This window comes from Dicentrarchus labrax, unplaced genomic scaffold (genome assembly GCF_905237075.1).
Source record: "Dicentrarchus labrax unplaced genomic scaffold, dlabrax2021, whole genome shotgun sequence".
NCBI classification, from domain to species: Eukaryota; Metazoa; Chordata; class Actinopteri; family Moronidae; genus Dicentrarchus; species Dicentrarchus labrax.
The window spans coordinates 4,335,300-4,360,939 of NW_026136710.1; the positions used below are offsets into that span (position 1 = coordinate 4,335,300).

At 41.0% G+C, this 25,640-nt stretch overlaps 1 protein-coding gene across 3 annotated transcripts; it reads right to left on the reverse strand.

Annotated features, from left to right (window-relative positions):
- Nucleotides 1–1,742: 1,742 nt before the first annotated feature.
- On the reverse strand, nt 1,743–25,640 carry pik3r1 (phosphoinositide-3-kinase, regulatory subunit 1 (alpha)). Of its 3 annotated transcripts, XM_051413579.1 has the most exons (15): nt 25,392–25,640; nt 23,631–24,257; nt 13,455–13,547; nt 13,261–13,335; nt 12,797–12,928; nt 11,947–12,148; nt 11,470–11,552; nt 6,671–6,872; nt 6,373–6,553; nt 6,155–6,280; nt 5,921–6,063; nt 5,640–5,816; nt 5,467–5,541; nt 5,206–5,376; nt 1,743–4,730 (listed from the first exon to the last, which is right to left on the reverse strand). In XM_051413579.1, exons 2-15 carry the CDS (start codon nt 23,965–23,967, stop codon nt 4,541–4,543), a joined length of 2,187 nt encoding a protein of 728 aa, XP_051269539.1. In that variant the 5' UTR covers nt 23,968–24,257; nt 25,392–25,640; the 3' UTR covers nt 1,743–4,540. The 3 variants fall into 3 exon arrangements, with proteins under 3 accessions (XP_051269539.1, XP_051269540.1, XP_051269541.1); XM_051413580.1 differs by lacking the exons at nt 11,470–11,552; nt 11,947–12,148; nt 12,797–12,928; ... (2 more) ...; nt 23,631–24,257; nt 25,392–25,640 and adding an exon at nt 9,310–9,753; XM_051413581.1 differs by lacking the exons at nt 11,470–11,552; nt 11,947–12,148; nt 12,797–12,928; ... (2 more) ...; nt 23,631–24,257; nt 25,392–25,640 and adding an exon at nt 8,133–8,415.

Consider the following 25,640-nt stretch of genomic DNA (forward strand, 5'->3'; position numbering starts at 1 on the left):
CAGCGTTTTGACTGTAACTGTTACACTTGTGTGAACTGAGGTTTCCTGGATGCTTTCAAGCGTCACAATATAGTTAAACGTTCTATATTTTAGATAAAACTGTTAAAGGTTATTGTAATACGTGAGGTTTGGAGTTTGTAGTTAATACATTTACTATATATTAATGTATTATTCTCCAGGAAATCACTGCAGACGCTGTTTTGATGAGAATTAGTTTATTAATTGGTTTAATTAGCTCAACTGACTGAATAAGTTTCATTTTAAATGCAACAATGATTGAAATTCGGTGGTAAATGTGATGTTCTGCTATAGTCTCCAATGAATTGTCTAGTTTTAGTTACTCTTTGCTTTGAGGTAACTTTTCGGCAGTATAGATTAGATTATTAATATTTAGAGTTTAACATAAATATATAATTAAATAGTTTGAATAGTTTATACAAGCTAAATGAGACAATATTATACATTTATATAGTACAATTATCACAAAGCACTAATAAATAAGAAATTCACTTTCGTTTGATAATCATTTATGACATTAATTACAGTTGCAGACATTATTAGCAAAATATTAAATGTATATTAAAATAATCAAAGCTCTAATGTTACTTATTTCTCATATTTTAACGTTGCTGGTTGAGATTAAGCTCATATTTAGCTCATTTATATAATTATTAGTAGTTTAATCCCTCACAATGTACGCACAGAACATTACCAGGAGCTTATTGATCGTATCTCTAGCCGATTAAATAAAAGCATGTGTTAACTTTCCACTGCAGTCGAACACCAGAGGAACTGCAGCGGATTAAATCTGGTGAAACATTTTCAAGCTCACATTGTGTTCTAGTTTGGTTGCACATCTGGTATGAAAGTCACGTCCTCTTGAGTTTGTTCCTTTCAAACATCAAAAGACGTTTCGCAACCCAGCGAACGCCGGTGAATATCTGTGAAACTCCAGTATGCTGGTAGCAGACGTCAAACTGATCTAAGAGCTGCTGGTTTTTGTAGTTTTATAGGTTTAAGGCCAGCGTATTAAGGCACAGTGCTGCTTTACCCAGTGATCGATTGATTACTCGAAATTAATCAGCAACTATTTTGGTAATAAAAGTTTTCAAACACATTTTCCAGCTTCTCAGATTTGATGTTTTTCTCTCATATATGACCATAAACTTCATATCTTTGACTTTTGGACTGTTGGTCGGGCAAACAGACCTTTCTCACAGCCGCCATTTTCACATGAAATAGTTAGTTGGGTAAACACAGGCAATGACACTAATTAAGGTCCCGTTCCATTCAGGTCGAACAGATTTGGAGCTGCTGCCATTGTGCTTGTTGGCTCACTGAAAAAGGCTCTGCTGCACTAAATGGAACAGAGCCTTAATTAGAGTCAATGTTTACCCTACTATTTCATGTCAAAATAGCTGCTGTGAAAAAGGTCTATAGAAGACGTCACAGGTCTCTGGGAAGTTGCTATTTTTTCCTTTTAATAGACTAAAAATCGCTTGATTGAAAGAATAATTGACAATAATTCTTAGTTTTTGGGGTTTAAGACCATTTGTTGAATTAAACAATCAATATGAACACGTCACTTTTAGGCATTTAAAACTTATTTTTTTGACTAAAATCATTAGATTTCATCAACTGGCGGGAACATGAATGTCAAAATATAAAATAGTCTGGCAATTGCGCGTCTAAAAATCGACTACACATCACATTTTCTTTAATAATAAAGACTAAAACAAGACTTTATTTCTTAAAAAGAAGTGTTTTATTTCCTTTTTAACAAAGCCCAATACAGATTTGAAGCAAAACTGGGGAAACACTGGTAAATCTCAATCCAATCATCATGTCAGGGGACACCCACAAAAAGATGAGTTTCAAATAAAATAAAAAAGAGAGACACCTAAAATAATCATACAACCCAGAACTGGGGGCAAAGAAAATAATGGTGCATGTTGTCCGAGAAAAAATTGACAATAAGAAACAAAAAAAGTTCATGCCAGCAGCTGTTGGGGAGGTAAATAATAATCAGACTTCTAGTAGAAACAAACGTCAGATACGACAGATCTAATAACATCTGTTAACGGCTGAAGAACCAATAAAAACCTAGAATAAATGACAGTTTACTATCAATATGCTAATAAATTTAAATCCTGCATGAGTAATCTGGTCAAATACATCTAAAAATAAAACATTTTTACACGTGTGTGTGAACAGTAGCTTCTTTAAGCTGTGAAACAGTTCTGCCTTAAAGTTCGGGGCTGAGAATAAAACAAGAAAATGCTTAAAAATTCTCTCTTTTTTTGCATTTTCTCTCAAAAAACAGATGATAAATGCATTGTTTTATTCTTTTGACAGGAAGTGACACAAGTGGAGGCTTTTAAGTTGTCGTTACACACATTTGTGCCAAAAATCGAGAGAATTAAGAGTCAAATTTGACAAAAATGCAATAATCAAAATGGGTTAACGTCTTTTTTTTTGTTACAACTAATTTGTTACACAAAGATATATAATATATATATATAACTTGACAGCCGTGCTGACCTTGAGTACATTTTGTTTTGGGGGGTGGGGGCTGGAATAAAAGTACCACATCTAAAAAGAATTTAACGGCAGGTAGATCTAGGATTGTAAAATACATTTATTGTTATTAAATGCAGACATTTATTTTTTTCATTCATCATTTGAGTGATCTAAAATGTATTAATCGGTTAACGAGGCGGACAAATTCGGTAGCGGCTCGACGCATTTTAGGAGCGTCTTACCGATAGTTTGTACCGGTCCACTGGGTTTACAACGTGTACCAATCGCTCTTTTTTTAAATCGTGGACTTGTAGAAGTTAGAATAAAGATGAAGGGGGGAAAAAAGAATAAAACGTATTCTGAGCTGTGGCTAAATATTTCTGTGAAGGATTCAACTGGCACGTTGTCCTTTTTTGTGAAATATGAAATTACAGACAGATCTGAAATGAGCTGATCCACCTATGTAAACACAGTGATTTTCTGATACAGAAAAATACTACATGGACAATGTATATTGATCTTTTTAATAACAATATCCATCGGTTGAAAACACCAGTCTGCTTTTTCTTTTTTTTAATATATTCTCATGTGGGAACATATATATATAATTTTATAACAAAATAAATCTATACTGTTGGTTTTTTTTTTTAATCCATGGTGATGGTTCGATAAGGGGTTTGTACAATCCCATCATCCCATTCTCTGAGTGCTCGAAACTGCATGTAGGCTTAACTCTGTAAGAAATAGTACTTGTGACTGAAGCAGCTCAAATACTCAGAAAGGCTCTGCCTGAGAAGAACATTAGTTTGAAGCAAAAACAAAACAAAAAGACTAATAAAATACTCATCTTTTCCATCTTTATACCAGTCGTTAAAGTAATTTATAATAAAGTGTATGTTGCTATTATTATAATCTTTTTTTTTTTTTTTAAATCATAAGCAGTTTTTTTCTTTACTGTATCTTTGCATTTTGACACAAAATATCCTCGTGGATATTTTACACAGGAAAAGATACTTTTCAAGCAATAAAAACAAAAGCTTATATCGTGGGTTGCAACAGAATAAAAACAAACAATTCTGAAGAAGTAATGGAGAGAAAGAATTGCATAGCAGATCAGAAATATAACTAAAACAAGGAACTGATCCTTTTTGGTATGGTGCACTTTTGATTCATGACTTTTGCACATTTTTTCACATATGTACATGAAATAGTCCATTCATAGTTTCACCTGCCCCACAGTAAAAGATCAAGTTTACTTCTGCGCTATAATGCTCGACAGTAAGAAGGCAGGACGCCGACGTCTTTCGTCCTTTACTGCTCTTCTGATAAAAGTCCATAGGAGTCTTTTTTCAAAACAAAAAAAAGAAAATTAAACTTTGTTTAAAAAGTGCCATTTTGCTACATTTATCAGCCGACCGACGGTCCGCTACTGAACAGTTAACACAAGCAAATGTGTTACACAGCTTTACCTCCCCCCCCTCTCCCGCCCGCCCGACGTTTCACACAGTTTCCTGATTCTATGAGTTTTGGTCACATGGACAATCACACACTCACTAACATACATACACAGAAACACTTGTGCAGAAACACACACACAAACACACATAGATGACGTGAAAGGAAGAAAAAAAAAAAAAAAAGTGGAAAAACAAAGTTGTGGCCGGTGGGTACAGTTTCCATTTGAAGAGTTTATCTGCTGCGATTAGACATTCCCGGCTGGTAAAGCTTTGAAAAAGAACAAGCACCATTAAGGAAAAGGCCTCAAAATGTCCTCTGCTGGGGGAGAAGTTCAGCAGTTTCCCGCTTGATTCTGTGCTCCCGCACGAAGCAAAAAGAAAGAAATCTACATTCAGACTCGCCTCAGGCTCGTGGGTCAGGCAAAGTCACTGAAATGTTTCAGGCTTTATTGCGTCTTTGTCCTCCGATTTTCAAGTCTGAGTTAGGCAAACAGAGTCTCCAACTCCCAATGAGGCCTTTTTCTCTCGTGTCCATGTGTGGATAACATCCGGGTGGGGGGTCCTCACCGTCTCTGCTGGGCATAGACCGGGTACGCTAGCGTCACATTCAGAGAGTCATTGTGCTGGACCAAAGACGTGTGCTGGTAGTGAAGTACGAGTTCTTTTAGTGAGCTGTACAGGTTGTACGGCTCGGCGAAGCCATAACCTGAGGGGGTCTTGTTGATGACGCAGTGCTTCACCTCGCCGTCCACGCTGCAAAGAGAGGAAGAGGAGGAGGACAACGGTCACAGTTTGTTCTGTGTCTGCAGGCTATAAAAGTGTCCTTTCTAACCACTTCATTCTTTATAGAGCAACAACCACTCGCTAGTTTAAAATAGCCAGACGCAGGTTTCACTCCTCTTTTTAGTACAAAATGAGTTTCTAATGCACTTTCAGTGTCGTTTTGTGCTAATCTGAGACTAAAGGCTTCAGCAGGCTGTTAGACACATAAACCGATTCAATTAGGAGGATATCCGCTTGATTTACCAGACTCAAAGACTGCTGAAGTCTCATTTAGCAGCAGATAAACTATATGTATTTTTGCTTATATTAGCAAAAAGACAAAAATAAGACGACATCTCTTAATGTCCAGTACGAACGGGTGAAATGATTACAGCTGTTTCGATATTCATATGTGCACCTGACGACTCTGAGCAGCCGTTTTAAGAAAACCAGGTAAAATACGTACACAACGCTGCAGGCGTAGCATCCCGCTTTGCTGCTGTCTCGAACCAGGAATGTTCCGTCTCTCTTTCCTTGGAGGAGAGCCTCCGCCTGTAGTCGGTTGATGTTGCCCAGTTTCCAGGACCGCTCGTCGTGATGAGGAAGGTCTTCGTCGTCCTCCACCATAGAATATTGACTGGAGGGAACAAAGCGAGTTAATGTGAGACGTGAGAGGTATTTACACTCGTTTTTGGTTCATTTGTTGGAATTAAAAATGGACACTCACTCTTCTGTGTTCTCGTTCTTGATTCCGAGCCACTCGTTGAGTTTCTTCTGTCTGACTCCCTTCTGGGTCAACCACCTAACGAGAGAGAGACAGCACGAGGATATTAGAAACCAGGGCAGACCCATTTTTGATTTTCTCTCCGGAGAGAAGCTTCAGAAGAGTCCTGTACTTACATGAGATACTGGTCTCTGGTCTTGCGGAGCTGGATGAGGTCTGGTTTGATGCTGTTCATCCTCTTGTCAATCTCTCTGTAGTCTGCCGCCTGTTTCTTCAGATCTTCCTCCAGCCGCCGCTTGCTGTCGATGATTTCACTAATCCGGGACTTTAATTTCTCATAGTTGCCCATGATCCTGAAAACAACAGTGAACTGTGAGTTTTGAACATAATTTGACTTTTACTCTCTGCTACGGTCGTTTCTTTTACACTAACATTGTCAAATGTGGCGTATTCTCACCTCTGGATCTCCTTGTCGTTGCCTTCTCTCCTGAATTTCTCGATATACTCCTTGCTGTACCGCTCTTGCGTTTGGCATTGCTCCTCAAATATCTTTATGGTTTCATTAAAAGCCTCGATGGCCGTCCTTTTCATTTGGATTTCCTGTAAGCAGAGGCACAGTTTTAGCGTACGTCGTACAAATATTGCAGTTAAATTCTCGATCGGCGGCGGGTCGACTCTGATCGGTACTCACTTGTGACGTTCTGGTGTATTCTTCGTACAGGCGGTCGTACTCTTTGTTCTTCTCCTGGTACTGCTGGTGGTACTCGCAGAGCTTCCTCCCCACAGCGTCAATGTTGTCTTCTTTCACCACCTGATCCTGAGAAAAGATTCACAGGCCGAGACAGTGAGTCGCTTGAACGTAAGCGTCGTAACGTAAGCGTGCTGGTCTAGACCGAGTTGATGTCTCACCTGCTGGTGTTTGGAGACCGGATACAGCAGCTTGACGTCTAGCTTGGGGTTGTACTGCGCCAGTGACTCGTTGCGATAGTGGTTGATGAGCTCGACGACGGAGCTGAAGGTCAGTGGGTCCGAGAAGCCGTACTTCCCATCCCGATGGAATATCTTAATGAGCTTGTTGTTACCTCCTTTCCTGTAGACAAAAAACACACACAAAAAAGCAACAAAACCGGTTAAACTTACTGCTAAAAAAATAAATAAAAAGATGGTCAATAAGAGGATTTTAAACAGGAAGGAGAAAGGAGCTCACCTCAGAGTCAGAGTGTAGTCTCCGTGCATTTTCGTAGAGGCGTCTCGCACCAAAAACGTACCATCCGCAGTGTCCCTCAGTTTCTCATTGACCTCCTCCCTTGAGATGTCTCCCCAGTACCATTCGGCGTCTTGTAGAGCCATGTTGTTGTTCATACCGTTGTTAGTCACAGATGTGGGCTTCGGTGGCTTTGGAGGTAGAGCTGTGGGAACAAGGAGCGAATACAGAATTTGAATTGGATCCAACTCATGTTTAAGTTCTCAGCTTTTTGATGAAATTGCTGATTTTCTTCTTTAAAAGCTGCAGAAAATACAACTGAATACCAACATTTGAGCAACACTGTTGTTGCAGATGCTGGACATCTCCACACACACACACACACACACACACACACACACACACACACACACACCCCCTCCCTCCCTCTGTGAGTCACTCCTCCCCCCCATTGATTAAATGAGGCTGGAAAAATGCTGCCCCTCTCCGACAGAGAGGCGGTAACAGCGAGGCAGTGGGAGGGGAAATGAAGCATGACTCAGGGAGAATGAATTTCATTCAAGAAAAGGGAGATATCTATAAATATTCCTGGCTGCAGATACAACAGTGCAGCCTTTATTTTTCAGACAGAAAAAAAAAAAGAAGATTCCCATCATGACCACTGTTACGCCACCAGGAGTGTGATTTCTTTCAAAATCAAAGCAGGAAAACAAAAGGTTAAAAATACATGTAGCACACTATAAATGCAAATACCCAGATTCCCCCTTGAGCAATTAAATCCAGCTTTTAAAAGACACATAATCATCTGACCATTAAATCTCCTTTTGCAGCTTTAAGGAAACACTAAATGTCAGATTTGCATTGCGTCTGCGGTGATTTTCATGTGATAAACAAGTGATGAAGAGCATTTTAACTGCTGCTGTGGAGCTAAAACATCTTAAATGTGCACTGGCTGCTCACACGCTGACTCTAGCTGAAGGCTATTTTTAACCCACAAATCTGCACTGCCTTTGTTCACTCCCTCTGCATTAACAGCCTTTCTGCTACACCGGACCTTGCACCTCCATGGAGACCGCCGCCACTGGCTCCCGGTTGCCAGACAACTACAGTTGTGACATGGCAGAAAACGCAGAGGTTTCCAATCTGTGCAAAGCGCTGCCTACCAGTTTAACCACAGCTCACGATTTCCTGCTGCACTTCTCGGTACAAAAGCCTTCCTATCTCATCAGATTTCAACTCCAGATTTCTAGAAATTTCTAATTCTTACAGCCACAATCCAGTCTAAACTGCTTAGCAACAGCCTCTAGACTCATTCCTACCAAAAGACAGCTTGCATTATCTGACTAACTGCAACTAAATAACTAACTAAACATGCACAATAAGCTGTTTTTTTAATCTAACCTAAACATCCCTTTGAAAAAATCCATTAAGGGCAGCCTGCTCAGTAACGTGTTACATCACTTACCACAGCCAATCACGCGGGGGGGTCTGTCACCAACCACTCCTGCATCTTTCATTTCCTGAGAGCGATGAGGTCATTCTGAAAGCCCACTACCTTTTACCTCCCTGCTTCAAATCTTTACAACAGCGCAGCTAAAACTGAAATGACTCATTATTCTCTCTGCAGCATCCGGCGTTAGCGTGCATCCCTCTTAAACACAAATGTGCAGCATCTCTCCACTAGCAGAGGGGAGAAAAAAAAGGACCTGCAGCCTGTTTCCATGCTTTCCCTCTGTTATCCTCTCTTCCTCTCTCTCTCTCTCCTCTCTCTGTGCTGAGCTCAGCCGCTCGCTCTCCTGCAGGTTGCTCAACCCCTCCTCCCTGCGTGCGTCGTGCGGAGGTTTAGTCCGGCCCACTTCTGGCACTCAGACAAAGCCAGCTCTGCTGCAGCAGCACGTACGCAGCTAAATTATAATGCCTGGCCCGGTCAGCGGCACCTAGAGCTCCAAAATACGCCTTTAATCCCACAGCGTGACACTCGGCATGACAGAGATAGCTTCCTTGATTTCCTGAGTGAAATTAAAATAGACCTTGTTCTCGGTAAAGTATAAGGGTTTCGAGTGGGAGGCAGACTTCGTCCTTCTAGGTTCAAACTGAGGAACTCACTTACATCACTACAAACTATAAATCAGTGTGCTGGAAAAAAAATAAATCATGTCAGAGCCTGTGACCTAAATGAACAAGTCTGTGGCTTTAAGAGTTGTGGTCATAGTATATAAAAATCATTATCTGTAGGGTTTTAAAACCTTGATTTAATATAAACATGTCCTGTTCGACTGTGGCCACACACACTGTGTGATTTGTTGGAGATGTTAAAGGCCTCTTAGAATAGTCCAAATCTTCACTAAGATTCACCAGCTTGCCTCAGAGCAAAGAACATAAATATATATATGTGCAGTCTGTAAGAATCTTTCATAACTTTACAGCAGCCGCCGCGAGCAGGACCGCTCACTGACAGCTGACAACAAAAATTGTTCTCGTTGTGATCTTTTCTTAAGCTGTGGTATTTGTGTCTCATTCTACCCAAGCAACCCTTTTCGTTGTAGCCTGAAGGCAGCAGCAGTAGTACAAACACACTGTTCCACTTTTTTGTGACAATTAAAAAAAAAAAAAAAAAACAAGCTGCAGAACATCAAACTTACGTTGCAAGTTGTGCATGTTTTGGTGAGTCAACAAACTCTTCTTTGTGGCTTCTCTTTTATTCCCAAAAGGTAAATTAAATCCAACAAAGTTACTTTCAAGTCCTCCAGTAAAACTCCATTTCATAGTTTAGGTGGCTGAGAAGCTGGATGTGGCTTTCTTTCTTTCTTTCTTTCTTTCTTTCGTTCTTTCTTTCTTTCTTTTTTAATTCTTAAAAAAAAGGTTACGGTTTTATGTGCTTCTTAATGAAATCCAGGTAATCCGCTCGACGTGAGGCAGGTGCAACATGCGACTGTCTAGCTGACTGACTGTTCAGTTCCTGCTGTGCGCGTGGTAAAGTCTCCCTCCCTCTCTCTTTCTCTCTCTCTTTCTCCGTCCCTCCCTCTTTGTCTCTCTCTCTCTCTCTCTGCGGCCTGCTTGTGTGGAGGCAGGTAGTTAATGATTAGCGGTAGCTGCTCTGGTGTCAGTGCTGCCTGTTCTGAAAGCAGCCACTCGTGCTCTTCTCTTCTCTCTCTCTCTCTCTCTCTCTCTCTCTCTCTCTCTCTCTCTGTTTGTAAAGGAGAAGGCGGGGAGGGTGTTCAGTCTTATGATTAACTTGCAAAGTTTCAAATATTTGCTGAGCTGGGCACTTTGAGGCAGGGAGGACATGTGGAGATCCAGGCAGAGAGACGGAGGACGAAGGGGAGGGAGGGGAGAGAGAGAGTGGCCCTAGAAACTGGAAGCAGCCCTCAGTTAACAAGAAGTGCTCTGTGGAGCAGGCCGACTTTCCAGCCAACCAAATCTAAGTGGGCCTTTTGTCGCTTACTTAAAATAGGCACGCAGTAACTGGGAGGACGCGCGCGCACGCACGCGCACACACACACACACACACACACACACACACACACACACACTCACACTCACACTCACACTCGAGTCATTCACAGAAACATATTGTACATTGTGTACATTTATGTTTACAAAGTTTGCTATTCTTCTCTCTTATGGATAACAGGTGACTGAAACCAGTTTGACACACCTGAACTTTGCTGTATGTTTGACTGGGTCATGTGTTTATGTGTGTGTGTGTGTGTGTGTGTGTGTGTGTGTGTGTGTTTGTAAAAAAAAAAGAACTAAAAAGTGTTTCAGGAGTTTGTGTCTTTCCCCCGCCCTTCAGTCCATCCATCCATCCATCCATCCATCCATCCATCCATCCCCACTGCCAAAGTGCTCCCGCAGGTGCAAATTACTGACAGCTGAGAGTGGCCCATGCACAGGAACGTTATAAATAGCCCTAACAGGTAATAAAATGTTTAAACAGCCACAGCCAGTCCAAGGGCCTCTGGGCCAGCCAACGACAGTGCTTTTAACTAGCACTGTAAAAACATAACTGCCACGCAATGCACTGCACTCACACACCACCAGACTATGCAGACCACCACCAGTACCGGGGCCATGAAAACTAACTTCTGTTCGACATATAACCCACTAATGATATCACATGTGAAGAAACATTTCACTCCTGAGTAGAAAACCTGAATGTCAAACAAGATTTTATCAATTTTCTTGCCTTCAAGCCTACACAATAATAAATGGAAACTCACTAGTAATCATATTCATCATGCTCGGTTTCAGAAAACCGTGCTCTCAGCTAAATTAAAAAGCAATGCCGTCGCAAAAATCAACACTAATTTGTACCATTTTATTAACTGTAAAAAGGGAATGTAAATATTAATCTCTGAGAATCTTCTGCAGGACTGACATCCTCTGCAGCTGCAGATCTCAATCAAACTGTGCCTGTTTCACTGTTGTATAACAAAGATAATCAGAAACTGTGTTACAGTTAAACCACTTGACCACTGCACGATTAAATACTCTTAACTTGCTTTAGCCATGTTGGTATTTACCTCCAGTTTACCCTATAGCCCCCTTCACAACTGCAGCAGTTGCAAGTCTCAACACCTTTCTTCAAGCTATTAATAGCTCGGGTCCCGGGGGGTTCAGTTCATGTCCTGCACAACCAGCAGACATCAATGTTCTGCAACCAGCAACAAATGCTGCACAAAACAGCAGCAATGCAATGCTAAAAATAATATCCTACCATTCTGGACTGTTGTGAGCACCAATAAAAAAAACTGCATTTAAAAGCTTTGTGGATGATGGGAAAAAAATTAGTTAACTACCTGGAGCTGCCTGACTTTCACTCCATTCACTGGTCACCAGAACCTCGATGATCTTGATGTGAGCATCCAAGCTGGGTTCGCAACTGTGGAGGGGGGAGAAAAACGAAAGCAGCAAGTTAAATAAAGTCTGTGTTTTATAGCCCAGGTGACCAGTCTCTGCTGCTCTGGTTGCTCTGTGCTGGTTTCAATCTGATGGTAATTCAGGCTTAGCTACTTTAATTGCACAGCTGGTAAGTAGAAAAGCTCCAACCTATATCAGAGTACAGCTGAAACCCATGAGTGCCTGACAGACTGAGCTCTGACAGTGTGTGATTGTGTGTGTGTGTGTGTGGGCTTGCCTGAATGTGTCTGCAAGTGTGTTTGAGAGCCTCCGTGTTGCATGACTGAGCCTGCACACTTGTCTGTCTGTTGCCCGAGTGTCTATCTTTGACAAGAGTATGCAGAAGCGAGGCATGATCCGGCTGCTCTGACACCCACCTGGTGGCCTGTTGTCTGAAAAACACAGGGCTGAAGATCTCGCCCAGGGCTCTGGCGCTGAGCAGGTTCTTGGAGCAGTTTTGGCACACTCTAGCGAAATGCCTTAGCAGACAGTGGAGAGTTAGCCAGTATTGGGGGGGAAGGCTCGGGGTGCTGGCGATGCAACGTAGCAGCTGGGCACATTCCTCAGGATTCGCCACCTCTGTAGAAAACGGAAGAAAAACGAGCAGAAAGGTCAGCGAGACCGATGTGAAAAATGAATCCTTCCTCAGCTCGAGAGCAGCATGAAATGAAAGATGTTTCTTTAAAACAATGAGATGGAAAAAAGGCGTCATCTGCAGTTAGGTTTTGAAACCACAGAGAGATTGTGGTTGACAATGAGCGTAAGGTACACTGGCAGGTGATTGGCTGCTCAGAGATGCTAGAGATAAACTTTCAGGCTTGTTTTAGTTCCTATTAACCACAGATATCCTGTTTCTGGCCTTGTGACAGCAAGAGAATGCAGCGCTACAGAACAGTGTGTGGTGAGAGAATTCTGTCTGCGCTTGCAACCGAGAGAGAGAGAGAAAGACAGACAGGGAAGACAGACAGTTGACTAGAATGTGAGAAAATACACCAATTGTATGCTTTATGGGTAGTGTAAGAAAATGCACATAAAAACTTAAAAAAAAAAAAAAAAACTCAAAATACAAGTGTGTTCTTTGTGGGGCAAAGGGTACTTGACAACGTGTTGTGGTTTTGTGTTCAAAGTACTGAATGTTCAATCGGAGTTTGCATTACGTCAGAGCTTCTGCTTTGGACTAACTGTGCAAATGAACAGTACACGCGCGGGGGGTACGTGCGCTCTCACCTTTGGCGGTGTGAACCATCTGAGGATATATTGCTGTGGGGATGATTGGCTGGGGGAGATCCTGCAGGTACCTGCGCAGACCGTCACACAGGATCGGAAGCTCAAACAGATCCAGGTCTGCTGTGGCGGGATCTGAAAGTGCAAGGAAGACACAGGGCTTAAATACAAAAAAAAAAAAATAACTCCTTCCTCCCACAGTGAAATCTTTAATTAGAGGCGCATGCACAATCTGCAAAATGTATATCACACAGTATTGCAGTCACAAAACCACAGGCCTTTCTGTTCTTCTTCTTCACAAAGTGTACACATGCAAATCACCTCACACATGTACCTCATCATCACAACCAACGTCAGAGGTTTTTTTTTTCTCTATTTAAGACTTCCTCGGTTCTTAATTTGCCTCCCTCATTCAACTATTAGAAACACACAAGCGTCATATAAAGTGGTGAAAAAAACCTACTTACCACAATCAAAATACTGTCTGACTTCGAGTCCACCACCTGCAGTAAACGTTCGATATAAAGTGGGGTTGTCCAGACCTGCAAAACCATAACAAATACCATTCAGTTCATGTGTGTAAAAGGTCACAGCCAAATGTGGACAGTCATATTGAAAACTCAAGTGTGCGTCAAGATGAGCTCGCTCTGTTAAAGCTCACCTTTCCTCTCAATAGCCTCCAGCAGTCTGGCCAGCACTGGTGGAGTGGTGTCTGGAAGGGAAAACTGCTCCGTCAAGTCCAGCAGACTGAAGCCTGGAAGAGACAAGAACAGATTGTCAACCGGGGTGATTTTTAAATTTAAATAAAGAGTAAAACTTGCTCCCTACTAATGCTCCACTGGGTCAATGCTTTGTCTTGTGATGCTTTTTCTGACACATGATGAATAAGTTACTAATCTTACCCTCTATTAAACCATGAAACAACACACATGCTACACATGTTAACACAATTTATCTGCCACCAAATAACGCAATCATAAGTAGTAGTAGTACATTTAAAACAAACTTAAAAATTAATGTTTAAGACCTTTTAAAAGACCCCTAGGACTGCAATTTAAGACCATTTTTGCATCCACACTGGAAAAAGGATGTGAAAGAATATCAGTATTGGTTGCATGTCGGCACGATCAATATCAATTCTGTCCAAAAAAACAAAAAAAGTCAACTTCAACTAACTGGACTTTTTTGGTGTAAATTAGAAAATATCAGTTTCCTAAAGCTCACAGTGTTTGTCTTTGCTAACCAACCTAAAAAGATACCCAGTTAATTATCACAAGACAAACAAAAGAAGCAAGCCTTAACCATTGACAAGCTGGAACGACGCAATATTTTGTACTACTTCTTTAAAAATGGCTTGAATTATTTCTCATCATTGCCAATTATCCTTATTTTGATCAACTAATTTGTTTTAAAAGGTTCTAACAGGCAGCTTCCACTACAAAGCGGTATGATGTTCACAGTAAACTTCAAAGCATTCGTTGGATGAATGACTAAGAATACCGATGAGAGGATAAACTAAATTCCTCTTTACTGCCCCCAACAGAAATGCAAGCGACGCAAGGAGGAAATACTGATTCTGTCTCCAAGAACTATTTTTCTTTACACCATATCTTTTCTCTGCATCTTCCGTAGAGTGAAAGTACAGAAGTGCTTTTGTCTGAATGTCAGTCTTGACAGAGAATATATTGTCTCATCCTTCTGGCTGTTTTGATAACACAACAGCTCGTAAAGGGGATTTCAGAGGATTATGTCCATTTTCTTCTGGTGACAATGAAAAGGGTTTATTTTGTACACAATTTAGGTATATTCCAAGTCATGTCAGCAAATTCTCCAGAAATGTGGCCAAAAAATAGCAAGTAAATTACGGAAATTAAATGGTCTACTAGTCATCAGACGTTCAATGTGACATTTAAATGGCTGCAATTCACTTGAAGCACTCACTTACAAGCCACCTCAGAACTTCAAAAGAAGAAGCAGGTACGAGACCAAAGGGTTGCCATCAAAAGTAAAAAGGTGAGTATTTACAACAGACTTGAAGGTGCTGAGCTCTGAAGTTGGGGTTTTGGTGGACCGAAGAACTAAAGCAAATACCCTGTGATATGAGGTAAGCCAGGTCTGACTTTTTTCCTTTCCTTTAGAAGTTCGCATCCAGGTGCGGACATGAAAGGACGAAGGGGTTGGCGAGGATTTTGTTTGGATTTGCGAAGGCGTATTTTGAAAAAAAAAGCGCTTTTTCTGAAAGGCTCGACTGTTCCAACGAGCGAGTCTGCAGTTTCAAAAATGCTGAGAAAACCATGAATGGATGCCTTTCTAAGCGACCATATTTTTCTTTCTTTCTACCCTTAAAAATTATTACAGTTTTTTTTAAATCTGGCATTAAAGCGGGCATCTACTGCTCCCCCATTGATGCATGCACGCTACTCATTACCAATGAACTACCCTCCTTCTACTAAAGAGCTTTTAATCAGGCAAATAATGAACCACTTCATCCAAATCCACATCCTCTTTGGCTAGCAGAGCACACACACTCACACAGGCTGGCATGTTGCGTGTGAAGGAACTGGCTTAACCACAGAACACACGAAACTCCATGTAGGACACTGGTCATCTGGAAGACATTATTGGAACTGCAAAGTGGGAGGGGGGTTTTCTCAGAAGCAGTGAACTCTGAGATGGAACACCAGAGTTTCCCTAAATAGAGATTGGAGACACGCAGTGCTGCCATCGCACACCTTGGAAGTGTAACCTTTCTCCCAGACAAGATATACAACACGGCTGCCATTCTACAGCCAACCTTTTTCTGAGAAACTCAAATCACAACCTGGGAGTTAAATTTAAAACACATCCACCCTAAACCCCTACTGTTCACATCTACGAGAATTACCCGGCGTAGACTAGTTTTTATTAAAGATATTATTTCTGACATGTCTTTAGAAAAGATGGGTTAAATGTTTATATGTTAAAGCTTTTAAAAACACATCTGCCTTGAATTTCTTTCCAGTAGCTACCTTGATAAACCCCGCTATACCAAGAAGACTTGCCAAAAAGGTTTGTGTTTATTTACTCATCAATGCGTTTGGCCCATGAGTGACACCGGACAGTCTGGAGATAGAGTTGCTTCTCAGTAACTGTCGACGATGTGATAGTTTCAGCACCAATGGAAATGTATCAGGTGGCAGACAAAATATGACAGAAATGTTTGGCGCTATCAGTGATCATGTCTGAGATTCCCTGGCATGAGATCAAACCATCAACATGCCCCCAGCTGGCCTGCAGCTCATAACCATGGAAACACACATAAATTAAAAGCCTTTAGATTTGAGCAATTTAATAATGGCGGTAAAAAAAACAGATAGCTTTAATTGCTGCTGAGGAATCAGATATAGCTGATTTATCCATATCTTACATACTTGTTTACAAATGGCACATGAAATGTATACAACTACTGGGGTTGTGTATTAGCAAGAATCGGGTGATACAGGGACTACGATTCAATATACTGTCATACTGTAAGCAATCGAGATCTTGTTTCGGTCATAAAACTGTCGTAGTATAAAAAAAACACACCATGAAATACTTTATGTAACCATAACTGTGGGATCTGCATTTTCTGTTGTTTTATTAGATAATAGAAGCTGAAAAGAAACCGTAAAGCGAGGACAGAGAATCAAACCCAGGCCACTATGGTGAGGACTTTGTACATGGGGTCGCACGTTCTAACCAAAAAAAAAAAGCTACCACAGTCCCAACATCGCAGCCCTCAGTTCACATTTACGACACTGCTATCTAGCGGTCGGGGGGTTAAAACTCAAATCAATAGCGATACAATACCACAAAACATAATACTGCAATACTCAAGTGTAATCAATATTTTATTATCTGCATCATTTGCAAAATCACAATACCATCGTGACACCAGTCAGGGTAATCAATGCCAGAAACACACTTCACAAAAATCAACCCTCTTTGTATGACTGCAGTGTTACAACAAGAACAACACAATGTACTTTACTCAAGAACAGCTGAGGGGCTTCACACACACACACACACACACACACACACACACACACACACACACACACACACACACACACACACACACACACACACACACACACACACATTCAATGGAAGTTGGTTTCTGTGGCAACTTGGGAATGGAGAGCAAGGAGACAGGGGCCCCTTGGACGTGCCTTTGCAAGTCTACATGTTTGGCAGACCTTCTCGTGATATCCCAAAAGGCCTCAGCCAGTCAGCAGTCAGTTAGTCAACCGCAGGTCGAGGAAGTCAATGCAGCTGCCACTGGTGCTGCTGTGGTGTGTGTGTTGGGGGGGCAGGGGGACAATCTCTCCAGGCTGAAACGGTATGTCTGAACCGAACAAACTGCAGACTGTGGGCAGGACAGGGCTGGGGCACACTAAAGATAGCACACACTTTGGATAAATTTAGAGGGGCCTGCTCAAGTAACCAGCATTTTCAGGTTATATACCGTTTCTTCTCGTCTGAAAAAAGAGTCTAGCTGAGGCACGGCCAGTAAAAATTAATAACCCACGGGGAGCACATCACATCACACCACACCGCACGCGAGAGCACATTATAGAGCAGTAAGTGCCTTATAATACAAAATACATTACATATTATAACACTAAAAAGGTATAAAAGTGGATTGTCTGAAGAGTGCAGCTGATAAAACGTCACCTAATGCATTAATTAGACCTTCAAAAATGCCAAACATACAGAATAAAACAGATTTTTTTTCTAACATGCTTTAACATGCTATTATAAGTCAATGAATGATGCAGCTTGAAGCTAAAGTCAGTAAAAGAAAAAGGGTAGGCAATGTCTCCTCCTGCAGGGTGGAAGGTGTAGTGCACAAGCTAAGCAACAGCCAATGAGGAGCCTGTTGCTACAGCCTGACAATTAACCCTATAAACTGCAAACCAAAATCACAAAAAATACAGTTTCCTCCTGTGCAATTAACTGTAGACAAGGCCACATACCAACACACACACAGAGCAATACTTGAAGACAATTTAGAGAGAGAGAGAGAGAGAGAGAGAGAGAGAGAGAGAGAGAGAGAGAGAGAACAAATGTAATGCCTGAACTTTTGTGTCAGCTACAGCATTTAAAGATGATTAAACCATTTCTCAACCTTATTCTTTTTTTCCTTCATTTTGCCACATTAACGTAAATGAAGATGTCCTCTAGTAAAGTCTGATGTTCAGTTCAGTTTTGATTTGTAGGGTCAGATCTGTGCAGCTGAAGATAATCACTCTAACCCCAAACCACACAAAAAAATATTTCCTTTCCTGCAAAATATCTCTCACATTGCAACGAGACAGACATATACATACATACATACATACATACATACATACAAAAGTCAACGTTATGTGAAGTCAAACTCACTTCAAACTTATAAATAAAGCATGTGAAAAGGTTTTCAGGGTCTAATATTTCTGATAATAACTGTAAAATAATTGCTGTATTCTAAATAAACAGAAACAAAATTGGCTTATATGTGAGCAGGTTGTATTAAAGGAAGATTTCCTCTTGCACCTTGTATTTCTAGCATGATAACAGAAGTGATTTAAAAGAAAAGTTTAAAGATGTAAGTGCAATGTGAGCTCTGTGCTGAAGGGGTGTGCTGTAGCTGCTCTTTTGTACCAGTGCATGCACATTGAGAGGCACCAGAAGGCTCTTTAGTGAAGTAATTGCTTCTATTTTTTGATAGCGCTGATCGTCATTATGACCTAAACTACTGGGACAATAAGTTCCTGGTTGAAATTAAGTTTAAAAAAAAACAAAAAAAAGAGCCTATGATCTAGCTTGTTCAAATTATTATGTAACGCCACAGCTCCACAGCACGAGGCCTTCACACAGTACCATGATACACTTGTGAGTCCACCTCGTCTCCCTCCCTGTCAAATACATCACATATTTGAAATGCCTCTTCTGTTCCCCTTGGCTTTCCTTCTCTTTAATCTCACCTCGGTCGTATTGCATGCAAGTCTATCACTCCTGTCTGTGTCTCTCTCTCTCTCTCTCTCTCTCCTTCTTAATCCTGCTTGCAGACATGCTCTGACTCTAGTAAAGAAGATTTGCCAATTCAGACTTCAGTCTCTGCACACAATCAAGTAATGAAACAGTTATCCACACACTTCCATACAAGTCTGATATGATTCATACAGTAATGCAAGAAAAAAAATACTTTACTTCTCGTTTCTTTCATATCACTGAATAGCAACACATTTTTATAAATGGGCATTATTGCAGCAGTTGAGGATGTATCACTATTTTGCTTTTTTTTTTTTTTTTTTTACACAGGAAGACCAAAGTTGAGTTAGTTAGCTAGTTACATTTTAACCCGGGTTACAAGGTGGTCTAAATATAAATATAATATCTAACTTTGTTTTTCTTTGTGGGTTAGTAAAGAACTGGTTAGATGAAGAATTGTAAGTGGAGCTGAGACAATTATTTGATTTATCGAAGTCAAAAATAATCAAGTTAAGTCATCAAAGTTATTCTTCAAGCAAAAAAAGGACAAATTCTTTGCATCCATTCTCTCAAATGTGAGGATTTGCTCATTTTCTTTGCCTCACGTGTTTGTAACTAAATATCTTTGGGTTTACTCCACGAAAAACAAGCTATTTAAAGACGACACATTGAGGTTTCTGGAGATTCTGATAGGCATTTTCCATTTTTCTGACATTAATTGATAATGAAAATAATCATTAGTTAGAACATCACAACACACGACATCTATAATCAAGGAAAGAAATTCCTCTCCACAAGCTTTTTCTAGGATTATAAAGAGAAGGTTGAGTTAGCTGGAAAAGTTGCTAACACAGAGTCAACCACAGAAAAACTAATGAGAAACTACCCATATTCTAATTCTGTCCTTGGGGAAACAAATATGGGGATGACATTTAATAAACACTCCTCTATGGCGCAGTCCGACGTTGGAAACTATGACGTGCCAAAATATGTTTAAATCCAGCTCGAGTCTGACATTCGCAGACAGAGGATTTACCGCTGACACTCTCCTCAATCCCGATTAATGCCGGCGACATTAGAAAACCAACATTAAGCAGCTTTTTAACATTGTAGAACTTCTACACCTAATAATAATTTACTATTTCAAGTCAAAATAAACCTACATTTGAAATTAGCCTCCCGCCAGCGGCATGTACGCCGATAACAATGACAGTGTAAAACAGCAATCGCTGGGGTCCTATTCAGCGTGCAAACCATTTATTGTCCAGTTGCATTGTGCACCAAGTTACTGCAATCAGCACTTAGCACAATACTGATTCATCACAAAGCTACAAATCAGTCTACCATGCAGTCTGTGCGCACCCCTCCACCAAAGAAGCGCCAACACATTCCTGGCCCCAGCTGCCTTTAGCCCCCCAACAGAGGAACATCAGAGCAAACTATCATGTTATCAAAACTTCTGCTGGGTTTCGTTACCGCCGCCGGCTTGGGTGGATTTACTGATTACCCCTTTTTCTAGAAAACCAAAAAGTAAAGCTTGCTACATGCCCATTTTAAGAGACGAGTGAATTCTAGTCTGTAGAAAAATTGACAGTAGTGACAGAAAGGGTGTTCAATACAGCAGATGTCAGCCTGAGTACTAAAGAGGCCCGGAGAAGGAGAGCTACATTATCTCAATCTCCAGCTATGCAGAGCTCTCTCCCTGCAACTGTCTCATTTGTACAGCCTGCTCTCTTCCTTCCAGTAGCCTTTTTAAAAAAAAAAAAAAACCACATGTTCCTTATAGTTAGTTCACTGCACAAAGTCCATTGACATTTTTAGTATCTACTAGTGCTGAAAAGGGCAGGTTTGTTTACATAAAACAATATGCATACTGTGATTATTTGAAATTATCAACAGCAGTGTTTTTTAGAGAAATTAAAGTAATGTAATGCAATGTTAGTTACATGAACACTGAAAGCGTAATGATAAGCCTCAGACGTGCAAGAAGGAGATGCCCAATGGCATCAAATATTTCCTTAAAACAAGACCGAGCATGTAGGTCGAACCTTGTGAGAGCACGCAAGAGTAACAACCAGTTGTTCGCACTCTTATCTCGAACATTTTTGGAGGAATGTTCACTCAGACTTGCCTGTTGGAGGATATAAAGAGCAATTACACACACGAAACAGCAAACATTTAACCGTATAGAGCCATCACCTTAGCAATGTTAATATCCGACATGGTAATTGACAGCTGGTTATAATGAAATTGTACTGCAGGATGTAGCTTGCTTTTGTGACGCGATAATGATTCATTGATCAACACATGGTGTGCATCAACTACGCTGAGAAACTTTTTGAGGAATTGAGAAAATTTACAGTGTGTGAGGATGAAACACACCTTGAAAAGTCTTCCTTGTTGCTTTAATCAAACAAAAAAAAAAGAAGCATGTTTTGCATCAGTATGACAATTATGAAACTCGCAGGTTAAAACCAATTCTGCATTTCTGTATGAAAATCAAAAAGGAGCTTTAAGCTGACGTTAGTGAGGCTTTCGTTTGCTCGAGTTTCGAGTTCCTTTTGCTTGGCGGGCCCAGACACATGTATATTCTCTCAACTGAGAGGCCCAGAAAAGGAGCAACACTTTAATGTTTAAAAAAAAAAAAAAAGGCTGAGAGCTGGAATGAGGAGGAACAGTTTCCCAGCCTAGCCCTCTTCTCTTTCTCCCTTACCCTCTCCACATCTGCTGCACTCATGTAAACCCCTGTGGCTCAGAGAGGAGAGGCCCCCTTTCCAAGCCTCCATTCTCCACCTCTTCTCCCCCTACCAGAGCTGACTGTAGGAACTATCAAAACATTAAGAAAAAAAAAAGGATGAGGGGGGAGGAGGAAAGGGAGTGAGATCCCTTGGTGGTGGGCAATAAATCACAAACACTCTGGGAGCAACAAGAGCCCTGCCTCCATCACGGAGCCCCTCTTCAAAGCCCCCTTGAGCAAGCAGAGTCCCTCCCAAGGCCCCCACCCTGTACCCTGTACCCTGCCTCAGCCCCTCAAGCCCCCGGCTCTGCTCCAGTCCTGATCCTTTCGCACACTATCCCTTGCACCAACCCTTTAGCGAGCACAGGGGCTCTCTCTCCCTTACCCACAACCTCAGGGCCCCTTCCCTCCCCCCCCTCTTTTCTGGGTCTCTCACAGCACCAGGACACAGAGACTTTTCTTCTCCCGGTGCTACATTCACACTCGCTCCAGGCTCAGCACTGCCACTCAACCACAACACAGCCATTCAACACATGCCCCCCCCCCAATACAGCTCCTCGCTCACCCTGCAAAAAACCACAGCAAAGAATTTCACAATCGTACCACAAAGGGCAGAAACTAGAAACCTGGCAGCTACAGCCGCTGTTTAGGTGAGCAGAAAGCTTTAAGGGGACATTCACAGAAGCCACAGTGTCTTTAAAAAGATGCAAGTTTTAATTGTAGTTCATAGTTGTGGCCTGAGCAGTAACACTGATTCAGAAGGGACATTTTTTATAAGCAACCATCTTGAAGGAAATGGGAAACATGCTAAAAACAGCGTACATTACATAGACTTCTTCTGAAATAAAACACTTTTAGATACGTTATCTTACTTGTATTAAAGAGTCCAACTTTTAGCTTGTTTGCCATCTTACTCAAAATAAAATAAAAATAGATTTAATCTCTTTGTGTCTGCCACAGAGATTGATCATGCATGTCCAAAGTAAGTAACCTAATAGCTCTAATGTTGTTTTATCTACACACTGTATGTATATGTATGTCAAAGTGAGGGACTTTGAGCCAAGCTTAACCAAGAACCGGAAGATGCATCTAAAAGAGTCCTGTGCACGGAGGGATTTTGCTAAGTTAGTCATAACCCTATCATGAACAAAGGAGCTAGTCAAGCTGCTTCCCCAGAGCGTCCAGAGAAGGAGAAATGTGCCTTAATCATCAGTATATAGAGAGATCTAATCATCCTTCTCCACACTGATGGGGGAATTATATTCCTGTAAGATGTGGCTTTGTGGAGAAACACAGATGATATCCACTGGTAAACATATGGCTGGCACAAGATGCTCTGGTGTACGATAACCTGGAAGCATGCCAGCACCATTGTCATCGGGGGGGGGAATTCAGTGCAGCTGTACAGCACAGGGCCAGAGCAACTAGTTGCCAAAGACCGCAACTGCAGTATCAGCATCTTTCTCACACTTTATCACGCTGAATCCAAATCCGTGGGTTTATGTTTTAATTAATCAGTGGACGACTGGAGAAAGACAGAGGGGGCGATTTACACCCAGTGCCACAGACACACACACAGTTATCATGTGACCAAAAATTCTATACTTCTAGCTTGAGGAAGTTGCGTAATTGATTCAATTTAAGCATCTAGTTTACAGTAGTTGGGTACACCGGAAATAACATGTAACTGCTTAATTTCTAGCACTGCTGCAGCTACTTGTGATTCCATCTAGTTACTGTAGGTTTTAGATAGGACTTGGTGAATCCTTTGCATCTTTAAAGTTTGAAAATACGAGCTTGATCAATAATAACCAATTCTTTTTTTCTATATCTGTCAATTTGTAGATTTACGTTAAAGTAATCTACAACAAGTCTGTTGTTTTTAAGTAATTTCTTAAGCAAAATTCACTGTTTTAAGTTTCCTAAAAGTTCATATTTTCTGTTTTTCTTACACACCTATGACACTAAACTGAATATCTTTGTTTTTTTTACGATTTTAAACATTTAAAAACAATAATTTGGGATGCAGTGGACATGTCTGAGTATTTGCTGACGTTTTACAGACCACACAACTGGTCGATGTTGGTCTGGCGTTAAACTCACCTTGTTCCGAGTCGGAGTCTGTCTCCCCCTTGAAGACGCCCGGAGCTACAGGTAAAGGTCTGAGGGGCCTTGGCTTGGGCGTGGGAGGGGAGATCCATTTCTTCCCGATGAACTCGACATATGTCCCAGGGAAGTCCCCTTTTTCCTGAGTGGTTTCGTTGAAGCCTGGCAGCCAGCCAATCTCGTTGGGCCTCTGTTCCAGCCCATCAGTGTACCCGACAGCCACCAGAGCTACTTTGCTTACCAACAGTATATCCCCCACATGCAGATCAATGTCCTCCTCCCTCTCCTTCTTGTAGTCATAAAGCGCTCTGTACTGATATCCTTCAGCACTCATATTGATCGCTGTGTGTCGAGGTGTTCTTTTGAAGTTGATCTTTAAATCAACAAAGTTACTTTTCAGGTTTCTATGTTAGTGTGTGTTTAGTCCAGGTACACATTTGCTAGTTCAAATGGTTGTAGGTCGTCTACGTCCAACTAAACAGACAAAAAATATCTAGCTCGTCTTCATTCTTTCACAGTTCCTGTCTTTACTGAATGATTTCCAGTTCTCTTGGTGTGTTGCCTCACAGTATGTACCCATCAAGAAATGACCTGCAGCTGTGATGTTGAGAATGCTATCCAGACCTGTAAGATGAGAAGGGAGGCCATTTGCAACACATTGCATAAGACAATTACAGTGTGCATCACATTCAACGCTCGGATGTGAACTAACCTCACAAAATAAGATCATATAAAACATATTTAACACTGATTGACACTTATTTTAAAGTATATTATTACTTCATACTACCTTTGTAACTCTTCTATACCACATGCTAAGTTGGTGGAGGATTATATTTGCTTTGAAGAACAACATTTTAATCATTTAATAGTCTATAGCACTACTATTTCTCTCTCTTATTCTTATTAACTGGGATAGGGCTGCACAATATGGTACAAACACATTATTTTTAGAGATATTTCAATATGAGTCACGATTAATGTGGGAATGAGCATCACAATTTTCATTTTAACTGGGGAAAAAAGCTCTTAAAATCATGATAATGTGGTTTGTTTTTGGGCTGTGCACCAAACAAACATGTTGTTTTATATGTGCAGAACAATAATTGTAGACCAGGGAATATCTTCAGCACCACAGTACTTTATTATAATGCTGTAGTGCAGCACATTTTACCTTAATGGAAAAAAAGAAAAGCTTCTGTAGCTTGGATATTGCAATTTTGCTCATATTTAGATTAATTGTGCAGACCTACACAGTCACAAAAGTGCAGAATTTACAGTTTTTGATGATAAATTTAAGACTTTCTGGCACACTAATGTGACTTTAGTGTTGTTCATCCAATATGTGGCTGCTAACATCATCCTTACCAGTGACAGCTTAAAATCCACAACACTATTAACTGTTTAATAACTAAATATAAAACTTAACTGGCATGTTCGCGTTTGCACAAACTTGCTTGGCAGCAAACTTGTGCATTTGGGGGGGGAAAAAAAGTGTGCATGGTTTTAAAAACTACAACACTGAAGTTTTAAAACAGTCCAACACAAGTGTGTGAAAAAAAATGTCGAAGGCAGCAGGACTAGAATCAGTTTGCTCACAGGAGCGACTACTGGCTGCTCATTAGTATAGTATAGTATAGACCAGAACAAAAAGAAAGTAACATAAAGTTTAACTTAAACCAGCAGGAGAATATAACTACCTGACAATACGCTTTCTTAAAAGTATCAGCAGTTAGCATTGCTCGGACAGTAACATACCGAGTCTGCGTACATCCACAGGCGAGAATCCCACGAGCCTTCCACTTCGTTAAACTTCCGAGTTGCGGCGGGAATTATCGAGCCAACGCGACCCCGAACAGATCCCGTACCGGCACGGTTAACAACGAAAAACCTCCGTTTGCGTTTAAATCCAGGTTTACCGAGTTGTACAAAATGTTACAACCACACAGTTTCGTCCACATAACGGCACGGTTTCCCCCCCCCCGCGTCCAGAACAAACGCTCCCTT

What these genes read in the sequence shown, in the direction of transcription:
- pik3r1 (XM_051413579.1), bottom strand. Translation starts at nt 23,967, where the DNA reads ATGAGTGCTGAAGGATATCAGTACAGAGCGCTTTATGACTACAAGAAG. An exon ending in GGAGGCTATTGAGAGGAAAG is followed by an intron (nt 13,336 to 13,454) that starts GTGAGCTTTAAC and finishes ATGGTTTTGCAG; the next exon opens with GTCTGGACAACCCCACTTTA. An exon ending in TGAAAGTCAGGCAGCTCCAG is followed by an intron (nt 6,873 to 11,469) that starts GTAGTTAACTAA and finishes TTGTTCCCACAG; the next exon opens with CTCTACCTCCAAAGCCACCG.